At 34.9% G+C, this 25,899-nt stretch overlaps 1 protein-coding gene across 1 annotated transcript; it reads left to right on the plus strand.

The window, feature by feature from the left end:
- On the plus strand, positions 1,346-7,962 carry LOC109361555 (protein-lysine methyltransferase METTL21B). The gene is made up of 7 exons (XM_019607045.1): positions 1,346-1,529; positions 1,614-1,675; positions 4,479-4,612; positions 6,336-6,478; positions 6,913-6,984; positions 7,359-7,466; positions 7,563-7,962. The coding sequence occupies exons 1-7, from the start codon at positions 1,469-1,471 to the stop codon at positions 7,730-7,732; spliced, it is 750 nt and encodes a 249-aa protein (XP_019462590.1). The 5' UTR covers positions 1,346-1,468; the 3' UTR covers positions 7,733-7,962.

Raw genomic sequence — 25,899 nt, forward strand, 5'->3', positions numbered from 1 at the left:
GCTTAAACTTAGTTCCCATGATGTAAGTGAGCTAAACTCCCTAAAAACTCTGAAAAAAAGTATTACAAATCAATATTACAAAGTGTATATCTTTTGGATCAAGTTGGAAGTCCTTAAATAATATTTAGATGATGTCTTTGGCGCTCAACACACCGTCTGTGTGCTGGGCGCACCTCTAACTGACTATGTGCAACTTTTCAGCGCACCAACTTGCATTGGGCACATCTTCGTGTACTCAGCGCAAGTACGTGCGCTTAGCGCATACGAAACAATGGCAAAATGCTGATTTTCGCTAAGCGTGGAAAACTGCACCAACACATTGAGTTTTACTTATTTCACTGATCCGACCGTACGTATTGAAGATTCATCAATTAGGAACAACATATCTAAAATTCAGATTGATCCAACGCTGAACGAATTAGTTATCACGATTTTACTCAGAGTACTCATGATTGAATTCTTGCTTTTATCCGAAACTTATCTTTTTGCAATTATTCTTCCGAAATAAGCCTACAGAATACTTCAAAGGTGAGACTTAATCATTTATACAAGTTTTAATCATGTATTAGTACAATTTAATTCATTTGAGTTGATTAAGTAGTTAAAGTATCATAAAAAGAGTGTATAAAATATAATCAATTTGACACTTAACACGAATCTGTAGGTATAATTCTTGACCGATTTCTACATTACAATGATTATCCAAAATAGTAATCTTGTGTGTTTTATCGTGAGGACGTCGTAGTTGATTGCTCGCTTGCATATTTTTTATAGTATCACAAATGTCTTAAAGAGAGCGACCTAGTACTTAACTTAATCACTAATATCTTGAGTGAAATTATCATTTTTATATGATTTTAATAATCCTTCTTTTCATCAAAAGGGCTAGGATATTTTAGGATTTGGGGTTTATGGTCTACAAATGGATTTTGTTTTGAGGCTATTAAAGATAAAATTATTAAAATTTGAGGGGTAAAATGAGAAGTGAAAGTAGTTTGAAAAAATAATACAAAAAAAGAAAAAGAAACTCACCATAAATAAGATGTTATTTTTTGATTATTTTCTATAAATAAAAGCTAAGTTTATAACATTGATGTATTGCAAAACATACTTGTATTGTAATTTTAAACTTATTTTTTGAAAAAACAAACAAAAACTACAAAGTATCATATCTAACAAACAAGATGACAAAAAAATGGGAGCATATCTTTTGTGCATAATTATACATGCTCTTATTCATAATTGGTCAAAACAATGTTTAATTATAAAAAATTTAAGTGAAATATTTTTTTTCCAACTCACACTTTTTGTCATACAAGATATGCTCCACAAGAATAGCCTTCGCACATCTTCCAAACACAATCCTGCAGCACCCAAGAGTCGAGCCCAAAAGTGCTGAAAGCGTTACTCAGGCGTGTTGTAATTTACTCTTCGCTGCTGCTACACATAGGAGCAGGAGGCATAACAAATGGACATAGCTCTCTTTTCTCCATCATCACTCTTCTCCGAAGAAGATGACATTTCTACTCGTAATCTCTCTCTCACTCACTCCCTCTCTCTCTCCATCCTCTGTGATCCTTAAACAATCCTCTCTATTGTGTTTCTGAATGCAGACGAGGAAAATGCAGAGACTCAGGAAAGCTATGTTGAGAGGAAGCACCAGTTTCCGGGAATGGTAAAGTTTTCAGCTTTAACATCATCAGTTCCTGTTTAACCAAATTATTCTTCTGGGTTTCTTTCGGAACGACGTTTCTGTCTAGAAAGTGTCACTTGGTGTGATTGCTCAGAAAATACTTAACTATTATACTTGTAACTTAAATATATATTTTTTCAACCGATTACATCAAGTGGCTGATTGAGTAGCACACTTTGTGGGACAGAAGATGAGCTCCCATTTGTTTCGAGGACTATGAAAATTAAAGTTTAGTTGGGGTCTCGTTTCATAGATTTGATGAAATTACTGTGCACTTTGTGTTTGGCTACACATCATAGAACCTTTTTGGATTGAAATGAGTGTTTTTTTTACTTAAATATGCATATATTTTTATTGAGTTGCTTACTATGAGATGTAGAGTTTCCAATGGAAGATGCAATTTGATGTGTTGGAACTTTGAAGGGTCGAAAATTGAGCATACGTGTTTGATTATGCTTAAGAGGAATATGCATGAAAGCTAGTGAATCATATTGCTAGTTCTATCATTGACTGAGGAAAAAAATGTTTTGAGAGTCATATTTTCTTTGTAAAGTGGATGATTGTCCAAAAGGGTTTAAATTAACAGGATGAGGATGACCTATCTTTGTAGTGTCTCGGTAGTCTCAGAAAGCCAGTGTTTGCTAGGAAGATCTTAGTGCCTTACTCATGCAATCTGTTCATTGTTTCAGAAAGATTAGGTGTGCTTGGTTAGGGTGAAAATACAGCCAGATTAATGTTATGTAGTTGCTTGGTATGAAAGTAAAGGAATAGAGATGAAGTTGCCATCGTCAAATTTCTATACTCTGCGAAGTTTTAATCTCTAAGTTACACTATAATTGAAATGAAAGTGTATTAAGTGTTCAACTTTAACAAATAAATGTTTGTAGTAGTATCCTTCTATAATTTTCTCATTGTAAAATAATCTGGTAAATATATTTTCTCAACTAAATGGGGTTGGTTACATGAATCAAACAAATCTCGTCTGCTCTATCAAAAACTGAATTTTCAGGGAGATAATTTAAATAAATCCATTCTGATGATTTCACTTAAAGTTTTCTTTGGTCTTCTTCAATCTCTATTTCCTGGCTATCCTCTACCTTTATTTATTAGTCTATGTTTCATTTGATGAACTCTTCTAACAGAGCTTCTACTGGTTTTCTTGTCTAAACTATTTTTGTTGCAATTATCCCATCTTTTCGTCAATAGTTGTCACTCCTTCTCTTTTCTTGTATTCCCACTCATCCAATGGATTATTCTCATCTTTGCCACACATCATATGCTCTTGTTGGCACTTTACTTCCAACGTGCAGTACCATAAAGTATTGTTTGTCTCATGACTGTGTCGCAAAAAATTTCTTTTAGCATGATAAGTACCTTCCAATCACAAATAACGCCTGAAGCATTCTTTCATTTGATCCACCTAGCTTGAATCCCATGATATACTTCTCAATATTGTTCTCTATCACTTTGTATTATAGATCCAATACACTTAATCTGTGTGACTTATGGTATGTCGTGATCTCCGATTTTCACCCCCAAGCTAGTGCTAACACATGTCTTGTTAAAATCTCATTCCATATACCTTGTTTTACTTCTACTTAAACGGAAGCCATGTGCTTCCGTACCTCCTGCCCATAACTCTAGTCCACCATTTATTCCCTCCCAGACTCTATCACAAATACTAACCTGCAAAAAAAAATGCATGGAGGCATAGATTCTTGGATATTTTAAGTAAGAATGTCAAGAACCCAGGTAAAAGTTAAGAGCTCAAAGTCCCCCCTTCGTTTTAACCTATGGTTATTAGAAAAAAATCATATGTAGCTCTTCCATGTGTTCGCACACTGGTTTTAATCTTATCACACATATCTTTGTTGTAGAGGGTGAGCCTCTATATAATGGTAACTTTGCTGGTTAGTGACCAAGATGTCACAGATTCGAATCCTGGAACCATCCTCTATGCTTGTAGGGGTAAGGCTTGATCAAACTCTCTTATTCTCCAACGGCTTCCACAAAAATTCTCTTGGTACCCTACCATAGGCCTTTTCCAGGTGATGGAACACCATGTGTGGATCCATTTGTTTCCCTCTTTTACCTCTCCATCTGCAAATGGTATACTGCCTCCAGTACATCTAGCACTCTAAACTATGGTACAGTCATGAAAATAATTTTTATAACATATACTTTTTGTTCCGCTATCCATTTCCACCAACTCAGTTTCTATCTCATTATACCTTTACCAAGCAATTTAATCATGTTATAGACAGAGACACAAACATAACATTGTAACAATCTATCCACCAAATAGTTGTGTTCTGGTTTCTGAACAACCTATTATTTGAAAAGTGTTGACTGAGAGTGATCATACATAAAATTGGTATCAGGATACCGAACACATTTTGCCCCACTGTTTCTTGTTGCTCATTGTTTTAGTTAGGCCTGCGCACTAAGTGGTCTCACTATTAGACTACTGTTTTTGTCTATTGTAGTTTAGGTGTATCCATGTCTACTTTTGTTGAGAACAGAAGCCATTTGCTTTTTTCTGTTGAGGTGGTCTTTTTTTTATTAAGGCTTGTCTCAGAAAGACATCAATATTCATTTTTATTTTTGCTCCATTGGCCTTCTTCACTTTATAGCTTGAGTTTTCAAATTAGACATGATAGTTTTATGCAAAATCCCTTGACAAAACTTAAAAACTTCCAAACTCCCTAATTTAGTTCTGCTTGAGCTTGATGTTTTGCTAGCTTCTTGCATTTTACTGGTTTGTGGTGCTTCCTCTTGTATGCAGGAGCTGATTATTCGGGAATTTTCCTTTCATCAACTGAATGCTAATTTACTATGGCCGGGGACATTTGCGTTTGCAGAGTGGTTAGTTCAGCACAGATCATGCATTGAAGGACGACGTGCCATTGAGTTGGGAAGGTATTTCAATTACTTATCCCTTAAATTTTTTGTTTAAGCTATGCTTATTTAAGAAGTGTAGAAGTATTTCTCAGACATTCCTTTGTGAAGTGATCTTGACTTGATCACACGACTTTTGCATCAAACTTACACATCCATCAATAGTTACTCTTGGTTGTACATATTTCTTCTGTGGCATGCAAATTACTGCCATCTCTTACATAAGTGTATTGTTCCATGTTTGTAGTTACAGATGGAGCATTGATCTTTGTTGGGGGACATAAAATAATACAATGATTTGTGTTACCATGAGATATGTCCCACTAAAAATCTCATTATTTTAACAAGCCTTCAAAAATAAAGAACTTAATGCTACTTTTTTGTTTCATAGTACAAGATACCAGTACTTCACAGCACCTGTTAAAGAATTGTAGGTTTAGGGCTAGGGGAGAAAGAAAATATATAGATGGCTAACTAACACTGAATATATTGTCTATAGATTATAATGTGATACAAAACCTTAATCTAATACTCATAGTTATTTATAATAATAATGAGGTCAAGTGCAAGCACACTAGTACAAGCCCAGACCTACTGAAAATAAGACTAATATACGTCATAACCCTACCAACAAGGTGTTGGTCTAGTGGTGTAAGGCCCTGTTAGATCCCAAAAAAGACCAAAAGGTCAATGTTCGATTCAGGGAAGCGACACTTGTTGGGAGGGGCAGCCGCACACCCTGAAAGGGATTAGTTCCTTACCCATAATAAGGTGAGGGATATCTTTGGTAGTACCAAAGAAAATAACTTCATAACCCTAAACCCTGATATTTAGAACTCCTTCTCAGGCCAAAACTGATTTATTTCAAGTAACATAGTAACATACCCACAAACATAAGAAGAATTACACAAACCATTTCAATAGAAGCTATCACCTAGAAGTGAAACTCAGCACTGGCAGATGTTGAATATTCCAATCACAGCATAGGGAAGAAGAGAAGATGCTGAACCATTCAAACAATTCTCGACCACTAATGTCCTAGAAGAAGAAAAGAAACTAGGATGATTTGTGCTCCCAAATATTTGACACCCTTGGTTGCACCTTTCTGGCTGGCCAAACCACAAGAACCTGGGATAACTGCCCTAAGATTATTTGACACCTTTGTTCACAACTTTCTGGTTGGTCATGACATTCATGGTTGCTAGAAACACCACTGCATTTCTCTTAGCTGCGCACAAAAGAAAGGAGAAATGAATAGCTTGAAGACCAGAATTGATAGACACAACTTGTGGTCACATATAGGGGTGGAAATATGCTAGACTTTGCCTAAACTGGCTTCGGCCTCTTTTATAAAAAATGCTTGCTTGAGCCTGGCCTTGGCTTGTCACATGTTAAGAGGTTATCAGTCTTATTGTTAGTGTGCTAGGGATTGAGCTTGTAGTTGTACAACTAATACTTTACCTAATGATTTGTATAAATAGAAGTATTAGCTTATGATCTTGTTTGTAACAATTATATATATATATATATATATATATATATATATATATATATTCTGTGTTATTGTTTTCCTGTCTTTCTATTTTTTCTTTCTTCCCTATAGCCCTAAACCTTACAAGTCACAAACAATATTATGAATGCAAAATGAGCCTTTCAATATTATATGATTTCATTTTTTTCGATGATAGCTCCGCATTAAAGACGTTTGATTTTTTTCTCATGTAGCATTTTAATCCAATTTCAGTGGCACAGGTGCTTTGGCCATATTTCTCCAAAAAACATATAATCTTGATATTACAACTTCGGACTATGAGGATCAAGAAATAGAGGATAACATAGCTCACAACTGCAGAGCAAATGAAATACCTGTCATTCCTCACATAAAGCGTGAGTATTCTTTCAGTTGATGTAGTCATCTTTTGCTTCGTAGTTAGCTACTGAAAAGGATTTCAATGTAGTGTGTCTGTATTTCAAGGCTAGTGAAGTTGCCCTTTTGATAGAGAGTTAAAATCTTTTATGATATTTTTTATATATGATCCTTATTACATGGTTAACTCACTCAGATGCCTATGAATGAAGATGAAATCTGCTTGTTTTGCATTCTCATCCCTGACATGTGGATGATGAGTATTCTACATTTTCTTGATCATGAAAAGCACTCCAGAGTCCATAATTCCATTGTTCCTATTTTAGAAGTGGCAACCCAACCATACATAGTTTAATTATTTGATCTGTATCAAAATCTCTATTATTTTGCTATTTATTTAAGTTTTTTTATTTATATTTTAGCTCTTATATATTAAGTGTGCTTGTATTTTCAGACACCTGGGGAGACAAGTTTCCAATTTCTGACCCTGACTGGGACCTGATCATTGCAAGTGACATCTTATTGTGTAAGATCATTATTTTTCAACATGCTGACTTGGTTAAGTTATTTTACCAACAAAATTTACAAATACCAATAAAGTTATGCATAACCTAGTCCAGAATAAAGAAAACAAAATACAATCAGTCAAGTTCCACTCTCAATCTCTCAGTAAGAGTGTTGTTCTACCATCTTCTAAAATCAGGGTAGCAGTACCACTAATGATTTGATTTAATTTAAAAAGGAAATTATGATATTAATTATAATATTTGTTTAGTAAACACTAAAATAAGTCCTTTGATTTCTTCTCATAATGTGAAATTGTATATAGATTTTAGCTTGTGATTATTACAATTGCAAATGGTCCTTGATATGTCTCTATTACTTCTTGAATGCTTGCAGATGTGAAACAATATGCAAATTTGATACAGACCATTTCCTTTCTTCTCAAATCTTACAAGCCAAGGCATACGAAAGCTTTATCGCCAACACGGGAAGATGAAAAAAATGGTATCATTCTAGAAACTCTTTTAAAACTCTTTTAATCAAAACAAGCTTTAGTTTCTCAAATTTACATTTTTACTGACTTTTATATCCTTGTGCTAGCGGGAGATGTAGTGTTACCATGGCCAGCCTTTTTAATGAGCTGGAGACGCAGAATCGGGAAGGAAGATGAATTGCTTTTCTTCAATGGTTGTGAAAATGCTGGTCTGGAAGTGCAGCATATTGGATCTCGTGTATATTGTATCGTGCTCAAAGGAAATGAGAAATCATAAAACAAAACTTGATTAAAGAAACAAGCAGTGAACATGCCTGGGTGGAAAATGAAGTGGTAATTGGGGTTGGTCCATTAACAAAATTTCTTCATGTCATAGTAACAGTCATATACCAGTGTCAAAAATTTCCATTAATTTGAGTTGAGAGTAATGATGTTGGGATTTCTTTCTTTCTTTGACTTGCTTTATTTTCATGTCATTATTTGATCAATGAATTTCATTTCTTCAGAGTTTGGTTAACCTTTTCTTTATTTCAAGGAAATAATCATAAATTTAGATAAAAAGTTGGTTTATTTTTAAGAGTATAACATCTATGCACTCTCAGTATAAAAATTTAATATATATATTATCTATCAATTATTTGCATTATTTTTTTGAAGAGTCTATTTTTAATGTTAGTATGTTTGGAAAACCTCATGGTGCTTTGTCTGTGACTGCACCAAAGCTTAGACAGTGTGGATTCCATTATTAAGCTCGAGGATGATCACCGAGGTACAGTCTTACGAAGAATTTCTGTACGAGCAGGAATATGGATTAGCCAAAGATTTTCATGTTTGTTTGTTATTTTCTATGGAGTTGGAGAAATCAGAATATTCACATGGATCAATTTCACAGACCGATTCATCCTCTACACTATGAGAAATAAGGTAGTTATGGATTATGCATTGACATTTATAGCTGGAAATGAGTCGAGTAGAACATGACTCAACTTAGCTTGACTCGTTAAGAATTGACTTGAGATGAGTTTCGGTATAAATCCAACTCAACTAAAATTCACGAACTTTTGAATGAATTAATGATTTCAAATTTATGTTGCTCAATAGTATACATTTATTTCGGTCTTCAGTATAAATTTAAAGGCCCGAATACAATTTGTGAATTTTAATAATAAGTTTAATTACCAATTAAAGTTCAAGTATGTACTAAAGGTTCACTACATGTATATGTATATGTGATATAGAAAATGACTCAAGTTAAAACAATTATTAATATAAAAAATGAGAACAATTAGTATGTATTATTTAATCTTATTTGGATAATCAAGATTAAGTGGTAATGTGATTATTTACTGAATTTTAATCTTAATCATCCATGTATGGTTTTATGATATGATTTAATGTTCTTACAATTTTCATATGAGAATCATTCTCACTTATATCATGCCTATGTATATATAAATATATAATTGAACTAATTCATGAATATAATGAATTGAATTATACTTGACTCCAAGTTCAGCTCATTTGTTTAATAAGTTAATTTTTTAGTTTAAGTAACTCATTTGGTTTATGAAACAAGTTTATAGTTTTCTATAAATGTCAGATCAGTTTATTGCCAAAATATAGGCATATACAATGTTTCTGTTTTTGCAGTGAAATTCAATCACAACGCACGTAATTTGAATAATTGTTTTAATTCTACGGATTACAGTCACACAACCTAGAGCCTTAGAAGGAATATTGTCATTATTTGATGACCTTTTCGGTTTTAAAAAAAGAATAAATTACATTGACACCCTGAGTTTTAGCGAAATTATATAAATCATCTATCACTTTTTATACTTATACAAACCTCCTAATTTGTATACCTTCATTACACTAACCACCTCTGCATAAAAAAAAAAATGTAATCTTTTAAAAAAAGTGATAAATGCAATTAAGTTAAACAAAACATGATATATTGTGGAGACAAGTCCAAATAATGTATGAATCGATACCTCTTTATTATTTTTGGTTCGTTACGATATAATATAAAAGCGATTTAAATAATATATTTTTAGAATTGTTGATGCATTTTGTAACAAAAAATAATAAATATATATTGATTTGTATATTATTTGGACTTTTCTCCACAATATATCATATTTTGTTTAACTTAATTGCATATATCACATTTTTATTTAAAAGATTATACTTATTTCTCATGTAGGGGTGGTCAGTGTAACGAAAATATAAAATTTAGGGGGTTTGTGTAGGTGTAGAAAAGTGAGGGGTTGTTTGTATAATTTCACTAAAACGTAGGGGGTATCAATGTAATTAACTCAAAAAAGAATGAGATGTGAGAGAAAGAGGAGTGGCAGACGAGATAGGACATGGAGGTGACAAGGCGGTGCTAACAGAGTGAAAATCGATTAGAAAGGGAAAGCTACTCTTAGCAAACCAAATGGGTATTTCAAGTCTCTAGAAAAAAAAACAACATCACTTTCTTCTCCACCAACATACCAGACAGTCATGGTATAGGAGATACGTGGACTGTTTTTTCAAAATGGGGGAATGTAGGTGAAGTGGTCATTCCTTTGAAAAGAGATAAGAGGGGCAACCATTTTGGCCTTTTCAGATTCAAACAACAAGATGAGGGTGAGAAGCTGGAAAAAGCCTTATCTAATGTTTGGATATGAAATTTTAAAATTGTTATTAACAAACCTAATTTCAGTAGATATGGGAGGCCTTTAACTAAGTTGAATTCAGAAAAGAACATCAACCAGTCTAATTTAAAATTCAGGTACAAACAATAGATAACAGAGATCCATACCAGTGTTCAGAGGGGAGCCTCATGGAAGGATGTTCTCCTAAATGGCAGGGGGCAGGGTCTTTGGTGGATATTTCAAATTGGACGGGGCTAGAATTTAACGTTTGTGAGGAGCATTTGTCAAAGTGCTATGGAATGTTTGTGGGAGAACTTAGAAACTGTGACGACAAAAAATATGTTACTAGAGTGTTGGCTTCTCAAGGTCTACACTCTATTCAAGTCATCCATATGGGAAGAAAGCTAGTACTCCTTAAAGAAATAGAAGGGGCAAAGATTCAAGACTATCTTAACCTGAAGGAGGCTTGGTGAAAATCTCTATTTAAAGAGATTAGAAGATGGTCACCTGGAGAATTAGCCAAGGATAGGGTGGTCAGGATGAAATGCTCTGGAATACCTATGCAAGCTTGGTCAGAGGAGTTCTTCAAGATGATTTCAGGATCTGTTGGTCCATTCATCAAGGTGAGTGAAGGAACAAAGCGCATGAATATAATTGATGCAGGCTTTGTCCTTCTAGAAAAATAATTCCAAAGTAGAATCGATTCAGTTCTCAAAGTTAAGGTGGGGGGGATTTTGTGGGATATTAGAATGGTGGAAATAGACTATGCATTTGATGACGCAGTTGAGTTGAACGCATCAAGGATTGATGAGAGGGGTGGTGATTCCTACTCAGTGGATTCGGAGGATGGTGAGTCTTGGCTGGAGGTGAACCTAGGATAGGGAGAAGAGGTTAGTTCCGAGGATGAAAATGATGAAGTAGCCATCAATCTAACTAGGGCCCACAAGGCTAAAAAAGCTGACAAGGAGAGAGATGATGGTGACACCTCTCCTCAAACATTGCGATCTGACACTGCGAAGGAACTGGATGATCATTTTTTCTTGGGAATGGAAAGGGCTACGATGCAGAGAAAGGAAAGTGTTTTGTTGAGTAATAATATTAAAGTTAGAAAGGACACTAATGTTGGGAAAGGAAAAACTAGACCATTGCTTTTACAAGAGGCTTTTCCTATGGAAGAAGAAGGGACATGTTTAGCTTTGGAGGAGGCTAAGGCGGACGAGGGTTTTTTATTTGATGTTGGGCCTATAGTTTGGAACGGACCCGATGGTCCAATATTTAATGAGAACCCTGCTTTGCTTATTTCAAACTATAAGGTGGGCCTTCAACCTAAAGCCCATACATAGTGCATTATTAAAAATGATAAGGCTAGCAATTCCTTTATTTACATGGCTGACAATAGTAAAAATGACAAATCCATTAGCAATTCATTTAATGTCATTCAATCCAGCGTGACATCTAGCATGGAGAATTGCACTAGGCAAACATTGGACATCCCCATTATTTATTTGAAGAGAAAAGCTGCAGGTTTAAAAAATGGGTCTTCATAAAACATAAGAAACATGATGTGGCTCCAATTTCAAGTGATGTTCACGGAAATGCTTTGGGGGAGGTAAATGTTTCTAAACTTCACAAAGGTAGAAAAAATCATTTATTTTTCTCCCTCAACCTCATTTTATGTTGAACAAAGGGTGTAAAGATGCCAATAAAAGGTTGAAGAAGGTGGGTAGACAAAAGAAAAAACTTATAAAAAATCCATCAGAAGACAGGGGGAGCAAACTAAGTGAAGTTTATTGTGTGAGTAATAATCCAAATTGTGCAGTGATGAATCTTGAGGAGGGGGAATTGAACCCATTTATTAAAAATTCCATTAGTGATTCTCAAGTTCAAAATGCAAACCTCCTCCATTTCAAAGAGGAGGACTTGGTGGTGGAAATTGTTTAGGAAATAGGTAAGAAGATTGGGGTGACTTTTAATGGTGATGAAACCGTCATGTTGGACAAAATTAGAATATTAAAGGTCAGAGATAAGATTGGCTTTGTTAATGCCAATCGAAGGGAGCAGGGGGGTGATCCATGAATTGTGCATATATGTATATTGTATCATACTTAAAGGGAATAAGAAATCATAAAGCAAAACTTGATTAAAAAAATAAGTAGTGAACATGCCTCAATGGAAAATGAAGTGATAATTGAGGTTGATCCATTAACAAATTTTTTTCATGTTATAGTAACAGTTATATACCATTGTTAGAATTTTCCTTTATTTTCTTGTCATTACTTCATCAATGAATTTCATTTCTTGGGTGTTTGGTTAACCTTTTTTATTCGTGGAAATATTAATAAATTTAGATAAAATATTTTTTAAGAGTATAATATATATGTACTGTAAGTGTAAAGATTTATACACAATCAATATATTGTCCACCTTTCACTAATGTTACTTTTTGAAGAGTCAATGATGATTAAATTTGAACGATGAGTGATGTAGTAACAAAGTATACAACTCCAACACTATTGACGTATACCCTTTTTTTAATCTATTTTTAATGTAGTATGTTTGGAAAACCTGATGTAAAGTATGTGACTGCACCAAAGCTTATAGTGTGGATTCCATTATTAAGCTTGAGGATGATCACCTAGTTCTACTCGACCGACATTCCAAAATGTGCAAGGGACAATCTGACAAAGAATTTCTGTGGGAGCATGAATATGGATTGGCCACACATTTTCATGTCTGCTTGTTATTTCCTATGGACTTGGAGAAATTAGAATATTCACAATGATCAATTTCACAGACCAATTCATTCTCTAGACTCACAAAAATTAGAATATTCACAATGATCATTTCTCGAGTGTGGCATGATTAGGGGTAAAATTGAACGGAGTGGAACATGACTTAACTCAACTTAACCTGATAAGAAATTACTAGAATTCAAAGTTGATTTATCTTTTCAACTCAAGTTAGGTTCAATTAAAGTTTATGAACTTTTGAATGGATTAACGAACTCAAATTTATGTCACTCATTAATATAAATTATGCAGCCCATTAGTATAAATTCAAAGGCCTATAATATATTGTGGATTATACATATACAAGTAGATAAAATTTGTGAATTTTAATAATAAATTTAGCTACCAATTAAAGTTCATGTATGTAGTAAAGATTCTTTACATGTATATATATGCATAGAAAATGACTTAAGTTATTGCAATTGTTAATATGAAAGATGAGAATAATTAATATGTACTATTGAATCCCATATTTGAATAGTCAAAATTAAAAGATAAAGACACATGAGTTTTTCAATTGATTTTGACTATGTCACTCCCATGTATATATGTATATAATCGAACTAGTTCATGAACATAATTAGTCGAACTATATTTGGCTCAAAGTTCAGCTTGTTTATTTAAAGAGCTCATTTTTAAGCTCATATAACTTATTTGGTTCATGAATCAATTTTATTGAACTAAACAACGAGTCGAACTTCGAATTAATGTCAACTTGGTTTGATTTATTACCAACTATTGGCAAATTGATAGAGTGCCAATATTGCAATCTACGAAGAACACTAGAATTAATCTAGTCCTAAGAAAGTAGATAACAAAAATATAAAATAAACACTAAATTCTTCATTTTTCATTGATTTTTTCTCGATGGAAGAAGGAAGACACTATTTAAAGAAAATAAAGAAATCATAAGATGATGATGACCATACAAGTGTCATCATCTTACAGTATAAGAAAATTCTAGAAATATCAATTATTTAGTTGAATCTAAATAATCAACTATCATATAATATCCTATTCATTTTGTAATATTTCTCATAACAAATATCATAATAAACATCCTATCATTACCGATCCCTTTAATACCAAGTTTGAATGATAGCTCAAGAGATCCATTTAGTTGACCCATTAAATTTGAAGCCATTTCATCATCTTCCTCATGATTTTTTTTTGTCTTACCCACTAAATAAACCTATAGATATGATAAGTTAGGGTATCATCATTTGTTATTAATGATTGGAATTTTTCCAAATTAGAAAAGCACACAAATTATGCTTTTTAGTGGGTAATATGTGAACACGTGGCATTGTGTGAGAGGTGGAAAAGGTTTGACACAAATCACACCCTTATCTAGTAGTGCATATGCATTTGTGCTTTCTGTGAATGGCCAAGATTGCACATTATCATTCCAATTTATTGTACCAACAATAGACCATATTTGATTCAAACTATTCCCTTCTTCCACAAAATTATTCACTAAAGCAATATGCTTCCTTATTTTCTCCTTCACTGATTCTTTTCTAAACACACTTTCAAATGCAAAAATACCACCCACTTCCTTTGGTTCTTCATGAGCCACCTTCTCACCCATATTTAGTAAGACTGAGATGGCAACTACGAGGGGGGGGGATTAGTTGTTTAAAAAGTATGACAACTTGTTCTGCAAAATTAAAGAGTTAATGGCAGCGAAAAAGTTATGCAGAAAATATCAAGTAAATTTAAGGAGTTAAAGGAGAAGAGTGTACTCAGAGATTTTATACTGGTTCACCTTCTTGTCCACCGAAGGCTACGTCCATTACTTTTGCAGCCCAAGAGATTTCTTCACTAGATATTAAGAGTAGCAATTACAAATTATCACCCCGAGATTTCCTTGTACCTTACTCATTCTCTAATACCTATATCACTCTTTAGAAAACAACCTTTCCAAGTGATTCTATCCCCTTTTTTATCACACCCTTCTGACAGAAAGTAATTCAACACTTTGAATGAATAAAATTTTAACTATGGCAAGGATTGCTTTGACAAGATTTGAAACTATGAATTATTGCAATCCAATAACCCCTTATACACTTTAGTAATAATGCTCAGAATGTTTGAATAACTTTGAAACAAAACTTAAGGCAACTTCAGAAAATATATTCTGAAGGTTAAGAACAAGTTGCCAAAAGTGCAGAGCAAATATTATAGAAAAGTTTAGATTGTGTATGTGAGTTATATGTTATGAATTATGAGTTTCAATGCCTTCAAATAGGCTTTCCAATTAACCATAAAACCTCTATGAAAAGGTAGGATTCAATTGGAATGAAACCATTTCATTTGGGGTGAAAGCTGATGCAACAACTCTCCATAATCGTTATAGCCTTGACGCAATCGATTACCCAAATACTCTGTCTAAATGAGTAATTGATTAACATACAGTGTAATCAATTACCCAAAGGATGTAATCAATTACCCAATCCTTCTATCCAAGTGAATAAATGATTGTCATATAGTGTAATCGGTTACTCATATGATGTAATCGATTATCCAAGTATTATGTTCACTGAATACCTGATTACGACAATGTGTAATCGATTACTCAAATGAGTGTAATGAATTACCCTATTCAGTTTTTGTTGGGTAACTCGTTTCTCACTCATGTAACTTGTTACTTAGTTCTGGTAACCTGTTACTTAGCCACATGTAACCTGTTACTTAGATCCAGTAACCTGTTACACATTATTTTGAAAATAGTTTTCTTTTATACTTGTAGTTTTCATTTTTCTCTTAAAATACTTTTGAGCATTACTACTATTTGTATATAATAGAGTATAAGGATAGAAGTACCTATAGACTTAGATTCTAAATCCTTGAAGGTTTTATCTTCATTATCTTCATAAGTATTATTCCTTTTCTTTTTTATGAGATGTTGGCGTCTTCATCAAAATCGTGCCAAGATCAGGTAGCAAGATCTTCTTCACAGATTTGTCATAACATGGTGAAGTTGCATGGTACAAATAGAACCATTCAGATCATTGTCTAACACGCAAGAAGCTTCCTTGAACTCAATGATAGAGTGCAAATATGGCAATATACTAAGAACACTAGAACTAATCCACTCCTAAGAAAATAGATAACAATAATATAAAATAAACACTAAATTTTTTATTTTTTATTGATGGAAGAACAAAGACAATATTTAAAGAGAATGAAGAAATCCTAAGATGATGATGACCATACATATGTCATCATCTTACAATAGAAGAACATTATAGAAATATCAATTTTCTTTTCTAGACTGAGTATATCTTATCCTATTTCTTTTCTAATAAATCTCATAACAAATATCATAATAAACATTCTATGACATGTCCAATGTGATATGTTGCGTTACAGTTTTTATAGTGACCTTCAATCACACCATAATTATGGTTTGTTGCAGATGCGTTGTCGTCCATATTCACATTGTTGGGCCAAATTAGGTTTTGGAGACCATAGTTTGAATAGTTACTTTAACTCTAGGAGTTGCAATCACATGCCCTAGTGCCTTCCAAGGAAAATTGTCATAATTTGATGATGTTGCTTCTTTCCAAACAAAGCCTTAGAGCAATGGTTCAACTCGTCTAGACTGAGTATTGGCCATCTTTTGTGTGCATTCAGAGTCTTTTGTCCACATCATCAGAGGCTTTTAGTGGGATTCGAAAATGTTGGATGCTTCAAAGGGAGAGAAAACATTGTGAATAAGGCCTCAATTCCATTATTTGATACATTGGTGGTATGTAAAATCACTTATTGAAATTATTATCGTAAGGTGTCCAGCTCGAGCAGTGGCATTTCATCATGTTTTGCAAGAACCTACTTCTCCACTCATATTTTAAACCTATGTTATATACCACTTTTTTTTTTATATTACGGGTACGTTGCATTTATTATAATTATGAAAAAAATTGTGGGAAGATACAATCTGTTACTAAAATTATAGCTGCAACGCCATTTGAAGACTATCAATACTACAATATTATGGTTGCAGAATGCAATGTCAAACGCTCATTCTCCATAAACATGAACTTATATCTCTAGAATCAATGATACTATACCAAGTAAAGCTAGGCTTGTTTCCATTTTTGTGTCCATAATAGAGCACTTATGATAATGCCTTGCTTTAAGAACCTTAGCCGCAAGGGAGGACTCACTTTGCATGATAAGATAGCCATATTAAAAGCCTTGAAAACATGAAAACACATCCCTCATTTGCTAATTGGACGAGATAGCTTACTTGCTCACTATTCCTTCAATTTTATTTTTACATATGCTTGCAGGAAGGCAATGCAACATATGATATAGGTAGAGATTGATTGGGAAATTGACTTGTTTAGGATATCTCATCTTGTCCTAGAAAGCTATTTACGTTTTCACCCCTTTCTTCTAGTATTTAAAATTCTTGTTGTGCTTACCTTGTTTTTACCATAAATGCATAAAATTTTGAGAAATGTGATCATGAAGCATAAGATGCATTTGCAATGTTGTTGTGGAGATTAAAAAAATGCAATATCACAGTCGAAATTGTGGATGCGGATTACTGTTAAAAGATCGGCTTCTTCGGAACTCTATCTCGAACAAAGTAAAAAATGTGAGATTTAAATCTTCCAACAATTGTAGGTAAATTGAGTTAATTCACATTACTCTCTACCATTTTGTGCATGAAATTTATATGATTCTGGGGTACTCAGTATGTAGTCATGATGCAAATTGTGTACAACTCTCAAGAACTTAGTTTAATTTTGTCTTGTTTAAGAGCTTACATAATTTTGTGTCAATTGCAGGAGAATGAGGATTAGAAAAGATGGAAATTGAAGAAATCTGCGTAAAAGGAGCTCTGGATCCCTAGTCCAAGCCATAGGCTCACCTAAGCATCAAGTTGTCCTCTGGCCCAAGGGAGAGGTTGTCGCTCAAGCGAAAATTCCAACTTTTGAGAGAAAAATCCTTGTGTGTCTCTCGCTCAAGCTAGAGCACCTCGCTCAAGCGAGGCACACATTTATCATGCTTGCTCAAGCGAAAATCTCTAGATTGAGTGAGGGATTAAAATGTTGAGTCAGATATAGGCGTTTACAAGACAAAAGATGGGTTATCCAAACATTTTCCAAGCTTTTTCCACACGAATTTTAGAGAGAGAAACACTGGAGAGGAAGAGAGAAGTCGTGGGAACACCTTTAGATTGAAAAGTTCTTGTATTTCTCATGATAAGAATGTTGTAATGGCTTGATGAGTGGCTAGTTCTCCAGTGTTGGGATTGAAAATGTAATCTTGTAACTTTTATACTCTTGGATTCAATTCTTTAATGTATTCAGTTATTTGATTTTGGGAAGTATATCCCACGCTTAATGCTTGTATTTACTTTGCTACTGAATTCTTGATCTGGGATCCAAGTCTAACTGGAAAGTTGAACTTGGTATCGAATCTGGATTATCTTCCTTGCTATATCATTGCTCTAGGAATGAACAATGATGTACGAATTGCTTTTACATTAAATTAAAGGCTAGATAGTTGGTTGAATATCGAAGGAATTTGGTATTTGAGTAATTACCTAAGGATTTTGAACTCAAGGAATTGATACAAATGATTCGAAGAAAATGTGCATCAAAATCTGTAACTTCACAAGTTATACAAAATTGAATCTAAGGATTGCAAAGAGAAAGAATATGAACTTCATTCCCAACTCATTTAATTTCATAGTTTAACTTTTACATTTTAACAACTTTATTCAAAAACTAAGTGAATATTGAAATCTCAAATCTTATAAATACATACTTGATCTACTTCTTTTGGAATTAGTATAAATCCATTATGCTTTTTGAGGACGATATCCCAGTATTTACCAGATTTTGTTACTTGACGATACTATTCACTTGCCGTACCAAAAATATCAACAAGTTTCTGGCGCTGTTGCCGAGGAGCAATGAGTGATTTATATTAGTTCTATATTGAGTATTGTAAATAATTATTTGTTTTTATATTTTTGTAATATAATTAACCTTTGGGCTAACCCTTGTTGTAGTCTTCTTATTCATACTTTTGCAAGGTAAGGCTACTGAAGAAAAATTAAAGTTTAATCCCGAAATTGAGAAGTCAACCAAGAGTAATCGAAAGAAGGTAAATGAGAAGAGGAAGCATGGTAATCAGGAAGCACAATGTAGCTCTGAACAATCAACAATTTCAGAGCCTTAATTATAAAGAATGGAGAATGCAAATGCTGCCACTAGGAATAATGAGAGTCCTAATCCTCCAAGAAGGACGTTAGGTGACTATGCTCTGTACCAAGGTCAGCAGCACTATTCAAGCATTGTCGTTCCACATACCGAAAGGATAATGGAGATCAAGCCCGCATATCTGAATTTGGTCTGTGCTCTGCAATTTATGGGAAAAGATTATGAAGATCTGTATGCTCATCTGGATAATTTTTATGAGTTGGTGGCGAGCATGAGTTACAATGACAATGAGAGGGAAGCTGCATATATGATGCTTTTTCCATTTTCTCTCCTTGGTGAAGCTAGGTAATGGCTTAAATCTCACCTTATCCAAGCTTAACCAACTAGAGTAATTTGGAATCCAAGTTTCTAACATGATTCTTCCCACCAGCTAGATATGTGCACGCCAAGTTTGGGATATCAACATTAAGACAAGGTACAAAAGAGGTATTATATGAGGCTTGGGAATGTTTCCAAATGTTGTTGAGGAAATGTCCCAACCATGGATTCGAAGATGTGGACCAGTTGAATATATTTTGAAATGGTTTGAAACTTGAGACAAAGATGATACTAGATGCCGCAACCGGTAGCTTTATGATGGCTTTTGATGTTGAGCAAGCCACCAGGATTATAACTGCTTTATCTTCAACAAATAAGCAAGCTCAGGACAACATGAGGACAATACAAAAGGGGTGTGTGTGTTAGATTTGAACACTTTTGATGCTATTCTAGCTCATAATAAAATTCTAACACAACAGATTGAGGCACTCACTAAACAGATGACAAAGTTGCCTCAACAGCTAAATGTGGTACAAACTCCTCTGGTTCATCAACAAGTGCTACACTATGAATTCTATGGGGGTGATCATGCAAATGGTCACTGTTCTATGCCTAGCAACAATCAAGAGGAAGAGGTTCAATATGTGAATAACCAGCCTCGTCAGGGAAACTTCCCCAAAAAATCTTTATACAACAATCAGTTCTCGCAAGGGTGGAGGGGAGAAGTAGGACCATCAACTAGGCAACCACCACTTCAACTATCATTTCAACAGGATCCACACCCACCATTGCATGAGAGACAAACAAAACTGGAAGAAACTTTGGAAAAATTCATGCAAGTCTCCATCATAAATCAGAAGAATACTGATGCTTTTGTCAGAAATCTGAGACACAAGTGGGACAATTTGAAAAACAAATGGCTAAACAATATTGAAATCGTCAACAATTTTCCGCAAATACTTAAACCAAGCGTAAGGATGATAAGTGCCAAAAATACCTATTTTTCATACACTTTTCATGACACTTATCCTTGGATAAATTAATAAAACCAACTTAATTCAACACTTTTTGGATAAAATATCACAATCTTATATATATGCTTTATGTATTTCTTTTGTAATATATTTTGTAGGATTTTGGTGGAAAAGATAAGAATTAATCAAACACAAACAAAGTGCTCAAAATAGATCAAAAATGATCATCAAATGACATGCTTAAGCTTCATGTGGCAAGCTATGTGCTTAAGCATGACTCAACAAAACTTGGCATATGTGGAAAATATGGAGTCAACTTGAAGCTGCTCACTAAGCAGCTTAGCTTGGACCAAGTCCACGCCCAGCTGACCTGGACACCAGTCTGGCATGGTCAAACCCAACCTGGCATGGTTAGAACACAAGGATGGGACAGTCAGAACACAAGCCTGACACAAGCCAACCTGCTCAAGCAGACAACTTAGTGGAGCACCTGGACCGCCCAACTTGGAACCACACACCTGACCAAATCAGCAAGCACCAGGCCACATTAGCATCAGAACGATCAAAGCTGCTCAAGCAGACAACTTAGCGATGCCTAATAAGTAGCTTGGCAGTTTGCACCCAACAACTTGGTCAAGTTGACTTAACCACCAAGCAACCATGACCTCATGCATGACCTCATTTCAAGTAGCCTGCATAAGCTTTTCAGAGGTAGCTCACCATAGTTGGGCCACTAGCTCACAACTAGCTTGGGTGAGTCAGCCCCAAGCAGGTGACTAAGCTGCTTGGCCAAGGGACCAAACCCATGCTGAAGGGTTTGGTGAGCAACTTGGCGGTGGCGGAAAAATCCTGTAAATAGGAGGCACTTCAATGCTTCATAAAAGCATTCATTGTCATTCTAATTCACATTCTCACATTCTCACATTCTCACATTCCACTTCTCTCTCAAACCAAATTCTCTCTTCTTCCATATCTTCTTCTTGTAATTTTCTTGGAGAATTTCCACTCCAAAGTAGTTTAGGTAAGTGTAGTTTGTAGTTTTCTTTCTTAATTCAAGAGGAGAAAGGAGATGGAAAATGAGATGCAAAAACATAATTTTGTAATCTCATTTCGGTCCAAAAAGCATCTCATCCTTGGATAGATGGCTCATGCTCCTACAAATTGACTTGGATTATGGTGTGATTTCTTCTCTTTAATTTATATTTTGAAATCAATGCATTCAAGTTATTACTTTTTGGTTAAGTTTTGATTCTTTATGAAGTTCTTAATGCAGTTTTAGCTTGATCACCTAAAACTTGATTTAAAGATCCAAAATACTTATTCTTTAAGTGTTGACAAGTGAATTAAAAAGTATAACCTACACCTTAGTTCACGTGTCATATCAAACATCTATTTTAAGCAACTTATGTTTAAGGCTAAATAAAGTTAACGGAGCCTGAAGTAGGGTGTGACAACCTACTCCGACGAGTGACACTTAACTATTGTTTAGTGTATTTCATAAGGTTTGAAAATCATCTTATCACTCTAGGATGCTAGATGAAGGATTTAGAAATGATGTGTGGATTTAATCGAAAGTATAACATATAACTTGTAATGTTTTCAAAAATCAAGTAGAGGGCTATATATATTTATGTTATGTAAACCTAATGTAACAAGGAGAAGAATAGTCAAACACTAATCCTAATTCTCTAATAATATATAGTGGTAGCCGCTCAACACTCCCGGGGACGTAGGCACAATTGGTCGAACCTCATTACCAAATCTCTTGTGTTATTCTCTTGTCTCTGTACTCTTTACTACTTGATTGTTTGCTTGTTCCAATAATTGGTATCATAGCTGATAGTTTGACGGCTCAATGGAGTATTGAAGTGACAAGTGGTCGGTAGATCCATGAGGGATCCTTGTGTCGAAAGTCTACCTAACGAGAGGTCAAGGCGGCGTGTTTTGTTGATGAAAGGTTAAGCCAACGTCGCTACAAGTAGGTAGAGAGCTGAGATCTGGCGTATCCAATACTCATAGGGGAATTCACACTTGATGGAAGATGTTTGGTATTCAAAGTGTGAATGAAGAAGTCTCACGTTGGGCAAAAATGGATGAGTTAAAGAGCATATAAGTGGATGAATCCATAGACCTAATATCTTAAGGTTTTGGGTCAAGATGTGGTGTCAAGCCCACTTATATACTTCTTTCACTTAGCCCATGGAGGAATGTTGTAACCCATAGATGAAGATCTCCCAACAAGTGGTATCAGAGCCGATGGTTCGACGACTCAATGGAGTATTGAAGCGACAAGTGGTCGATAGACCCATAGACCTTATGACTTAAGGTTTTGGGTCAAGATGTGGTGTCAAACCCAGTTATATGCTTCTTTCGCTTAGCCCTTGGAGGAATGTTGTAACTTATGGATGAATATCTCCCAAAAAAAGGATTGGAGATCTAAAGATAAAGCCTACCAGAATGACTCTATAACTCGCTGATAGATCACTGAAGTACCCATATGGAGTTGTTGAAGATGCTTTGGTTAATGTGGATAAATTGGTGTTCCATGTGGATTTCGTCATAAGAGATTTTGAAGAGGATACTGAAGTTCCTGTAATTCTGGACATACCCTTCATGAAGACTGCTTGGGTGATCATTGATATGGATGATGGTAAGTTGAAAGTGAGGGTACAAGATCAGGAAGTAAACTTTAATGTATTTGAAACAATGTAGCATCTAAAGAGCAAGCAACACTACTTTAGTGTGGATGTCATTGAGGAATTGTACATGCTTGATGACATTCACATGAGTAGAAGTAGTCCATTGGAAAAAGCTTTTAGAGGAGAATTTGAATGGAGCAATACAAAGGAGAAAAGGATGATTGAGATATCTATGGCAGATTTGGATGATCAAGAAAAGACAATTCTCACATGTCCTTTTGGCATCTTCACATATAGAAAGATGCCATTCGGACTGTACAATGCACCAACCACATTCCAAAGGTGCATGTTAGCTATCTTTTCTGATCTGGTTGAGCATTGCATTGAAGTATTCATGGATGACTTCTTAGTTTTCGGGTCATCATTAGAGGGTTGTTTAGCAAACTTGGACATCATGCTGAGGCGATGTATGGAAGCAAAACTGGTTTTGAATTGGGAGAAGTGTCACTTCCTGGTGGCTAAAGAAGTGGTCCTAGGGAACATTTTCGGGGTATTAAAGTTTACAAAGCAAAAAATTTAAGGTTATTAAGGAGATTCCACCACCACTCAATGTCAAGGGAATCAGAAGTTTCCTTGGCCATGTAGGTTTTTACAGACGTTTAATTAAAGATTTTTCAAAAATTTCAAAACCACTCAGTAATCTACTTAACAAAGATACTATTTTTCAATTTGATGTTGAGTGTGCAAAAGCTTTTGAAACTCTAAAACAAAAACTCATTTATGCTCCCGTCGGGATGGTACTCGGATAGAGAAGATATAAGTTTTTCCATGCCATACATTATGCTATCAAGGTACTAAATGAGGCACAAATCAACTATGCCACAATAGAGAAAGAATTTCTAGCAATTGTGTATGCCTTGGAAAAGCTTAGATCCTACTTGATTGGATCCAAGGTCATAATTTTTACTAATCATGCTGCTATTAAACATTTTCTAACCAAATTGGATTCCAAACTGAGATTGCTACAATGGGTGCTATTATTACAGGAATTTGACTTGGTGATCAAAGACAAGAAGGGAAGGGAGAATTGTGTGGCATATCATCTACCAAGGTTGGTCAATCAAGAGGTGGCAGAGAGAGAAGTTGAAGTGGTGGAGGCGTTTCCAGATGAGAAGCTTATCATGATTCAAGAAAGGCCATGGTTTGATGATATGACCAATTTTAAAGGTGCAGGGGTAATTCCCGAAGCGTTAATATAGCATCAGAAGAAAAAGTTCTTGAGAGATTCCCGTTAGTACACTTGGGATGACCCTTATCTTTTTAAGACTGTGTCTAATGGGTTGTTGCGGAGGTGTGTATCGAAAGAAGAAGCTAAAAGCATGATATGGCATTGCCACAGCTCGTCATACGGAGGGTAATTTAATGGAGAGAGTACAACTTCCAAAGTCCTCCAATCTAGCTTCTACTAGCCTTCTGTGTTCAAGGATGCATATCAGTATGCACAACAATTGGATAATTGTCAGAGATCGGGCGGGATCTCTACGAGAAATGAAATGCTATTGTCCAATATTTAGGAGATTGAAGTCTTTGATTGCTGGAGGATAGACTTCATGGGACCGTTTCCACCATCGCACTCACACTTATACATACTTGTGGCGGTGGATTGTGTTTCCAAGTGGATTGAAGCAATAACTGCACCAAGGGATGATGCCAAGACTCTGGTGCATTTCTTGAAAAGGAATATATTGAGTCGATTTGGCACACCTCAAATACTTATTAGTGATGGAGGACCACATTTTTGAAATTCACAGTAGGAGAAAGTCCTTCAACAATATGGAGTCCAGCACAAGGTGGCATCACCCTACCATCCACAAAGAAATGGACAAGCAGAGGTATCCTATAGAGAGATTAAAAGGATCCTAGAGAAAATAGTTTCAACAACAAGAAATGATTGGTCTCTCCGATTGGATGATGCATTATGGGCTTACAGGATGACATTCAAGGCTCATACTGAATTATCCCCCTATAGGCTAGTCTATGGAAAAGCATGTCATCTCCTGGTGGAGCTTGAACATAAGGTATTTTGGGCTCTTAAATTCTTCAATGTGGATCAGAAGGCAGTTAGTGAGAAAATGAAGGTGCAGTTGCAACATTTATAGGAGATGAGATTCGCTTCATATGAGTCCTCCAGGTTGTACAAGGAAAAGGTCTAAATGTACCATGACCGGAAGATCCGTAAAAACGATTTTCGGCCAAGTCAAAGTGTGTTGTTGTTTAATTCCCGGATGAAACTATTTCTAGGAAAACTCAAGTCAAAATGGTTAAGACCCTTCCTAGTTAAGGAAGTCAAATCGCATGGAGCCATCGAACAACAAGATCTAACATCATAGAGAAGTTGGATAGCCAATGGCCTGTTGCAAGATTAATTTGAGAGGAAGGAAGGTTTAGGTTTTCCCTTTCTCATTTCAGTGTGTTTTCTTTTTATTTGATTAAGTAAGTGAACTCTGTTTTATTCTTTGTTCGCCATCTCGACTTTGTTGAAATAAATTCCAACGCCGGTATAATGGTTTCAAGAATATTCCAGTTGCAACTTACTTCTAATAATCATGTAAATAAGTTATTCCTTCTTTGCCCCATCTCGGCTTTGTTAGAATAAATTCCAACGTCGGTATAATGGTATCGAAGCAATCCCCTATTACATAATTATTAAATACCTTTGAATACCATCTCGGTTTTGTGGAATAAATTCTAACACCGGTTTAATGGTATTCTAATGTACAAAAGTGATGAATAGTTAGTTGTTAGAAACAAATAAATAAATAAAGAACAAAAGAATAATAAATTTAAGTGACCTTTATTTATTTACTCCCTTTCGGGTTCCTTTTATTAACAAACCG

The sequence above is a fragment of the Lupinus angustifolius genome, chromosome LG12, assembly GCF_001865875.1.
Source record: "Lupinus angustifolius cultivar Tanjil chromosome LG12, LupAngTanjil_v1.0, whole genome shotgun sequence".
In the NCBI taxonomy this organism is placed as follows: domain Eukaryota; kingdom Viridiplantae; phylum Streptophyta; class Magnoliopsida; order Fabales; family Fabaceae; genus Lupinus; species Lupinus angustifolius.

Coding starts and splice junctions, on each gene's coding strand:
- LOC109361555 (XM_019607045.1), top strand. CDS start 1,469: ATGGACATAGCTCTCTTTTCTCCATCATCACTCTTCTCCGAAGAAGAT. Junction 4,613..6,335: donor CGTGCCATTGAGTTGGGAAG/GTATTTCAATTA, acceptor ATCCAATTTCAG/TGGCACAGGTGCTTTGGCCA. Junction 6,985..7,358: donor TGCAAGTGACATCTTATTGT/GTAAGATCATTA, acceptor GAATGCTTGCAG/ATGTGAAACAATATGCAAAT.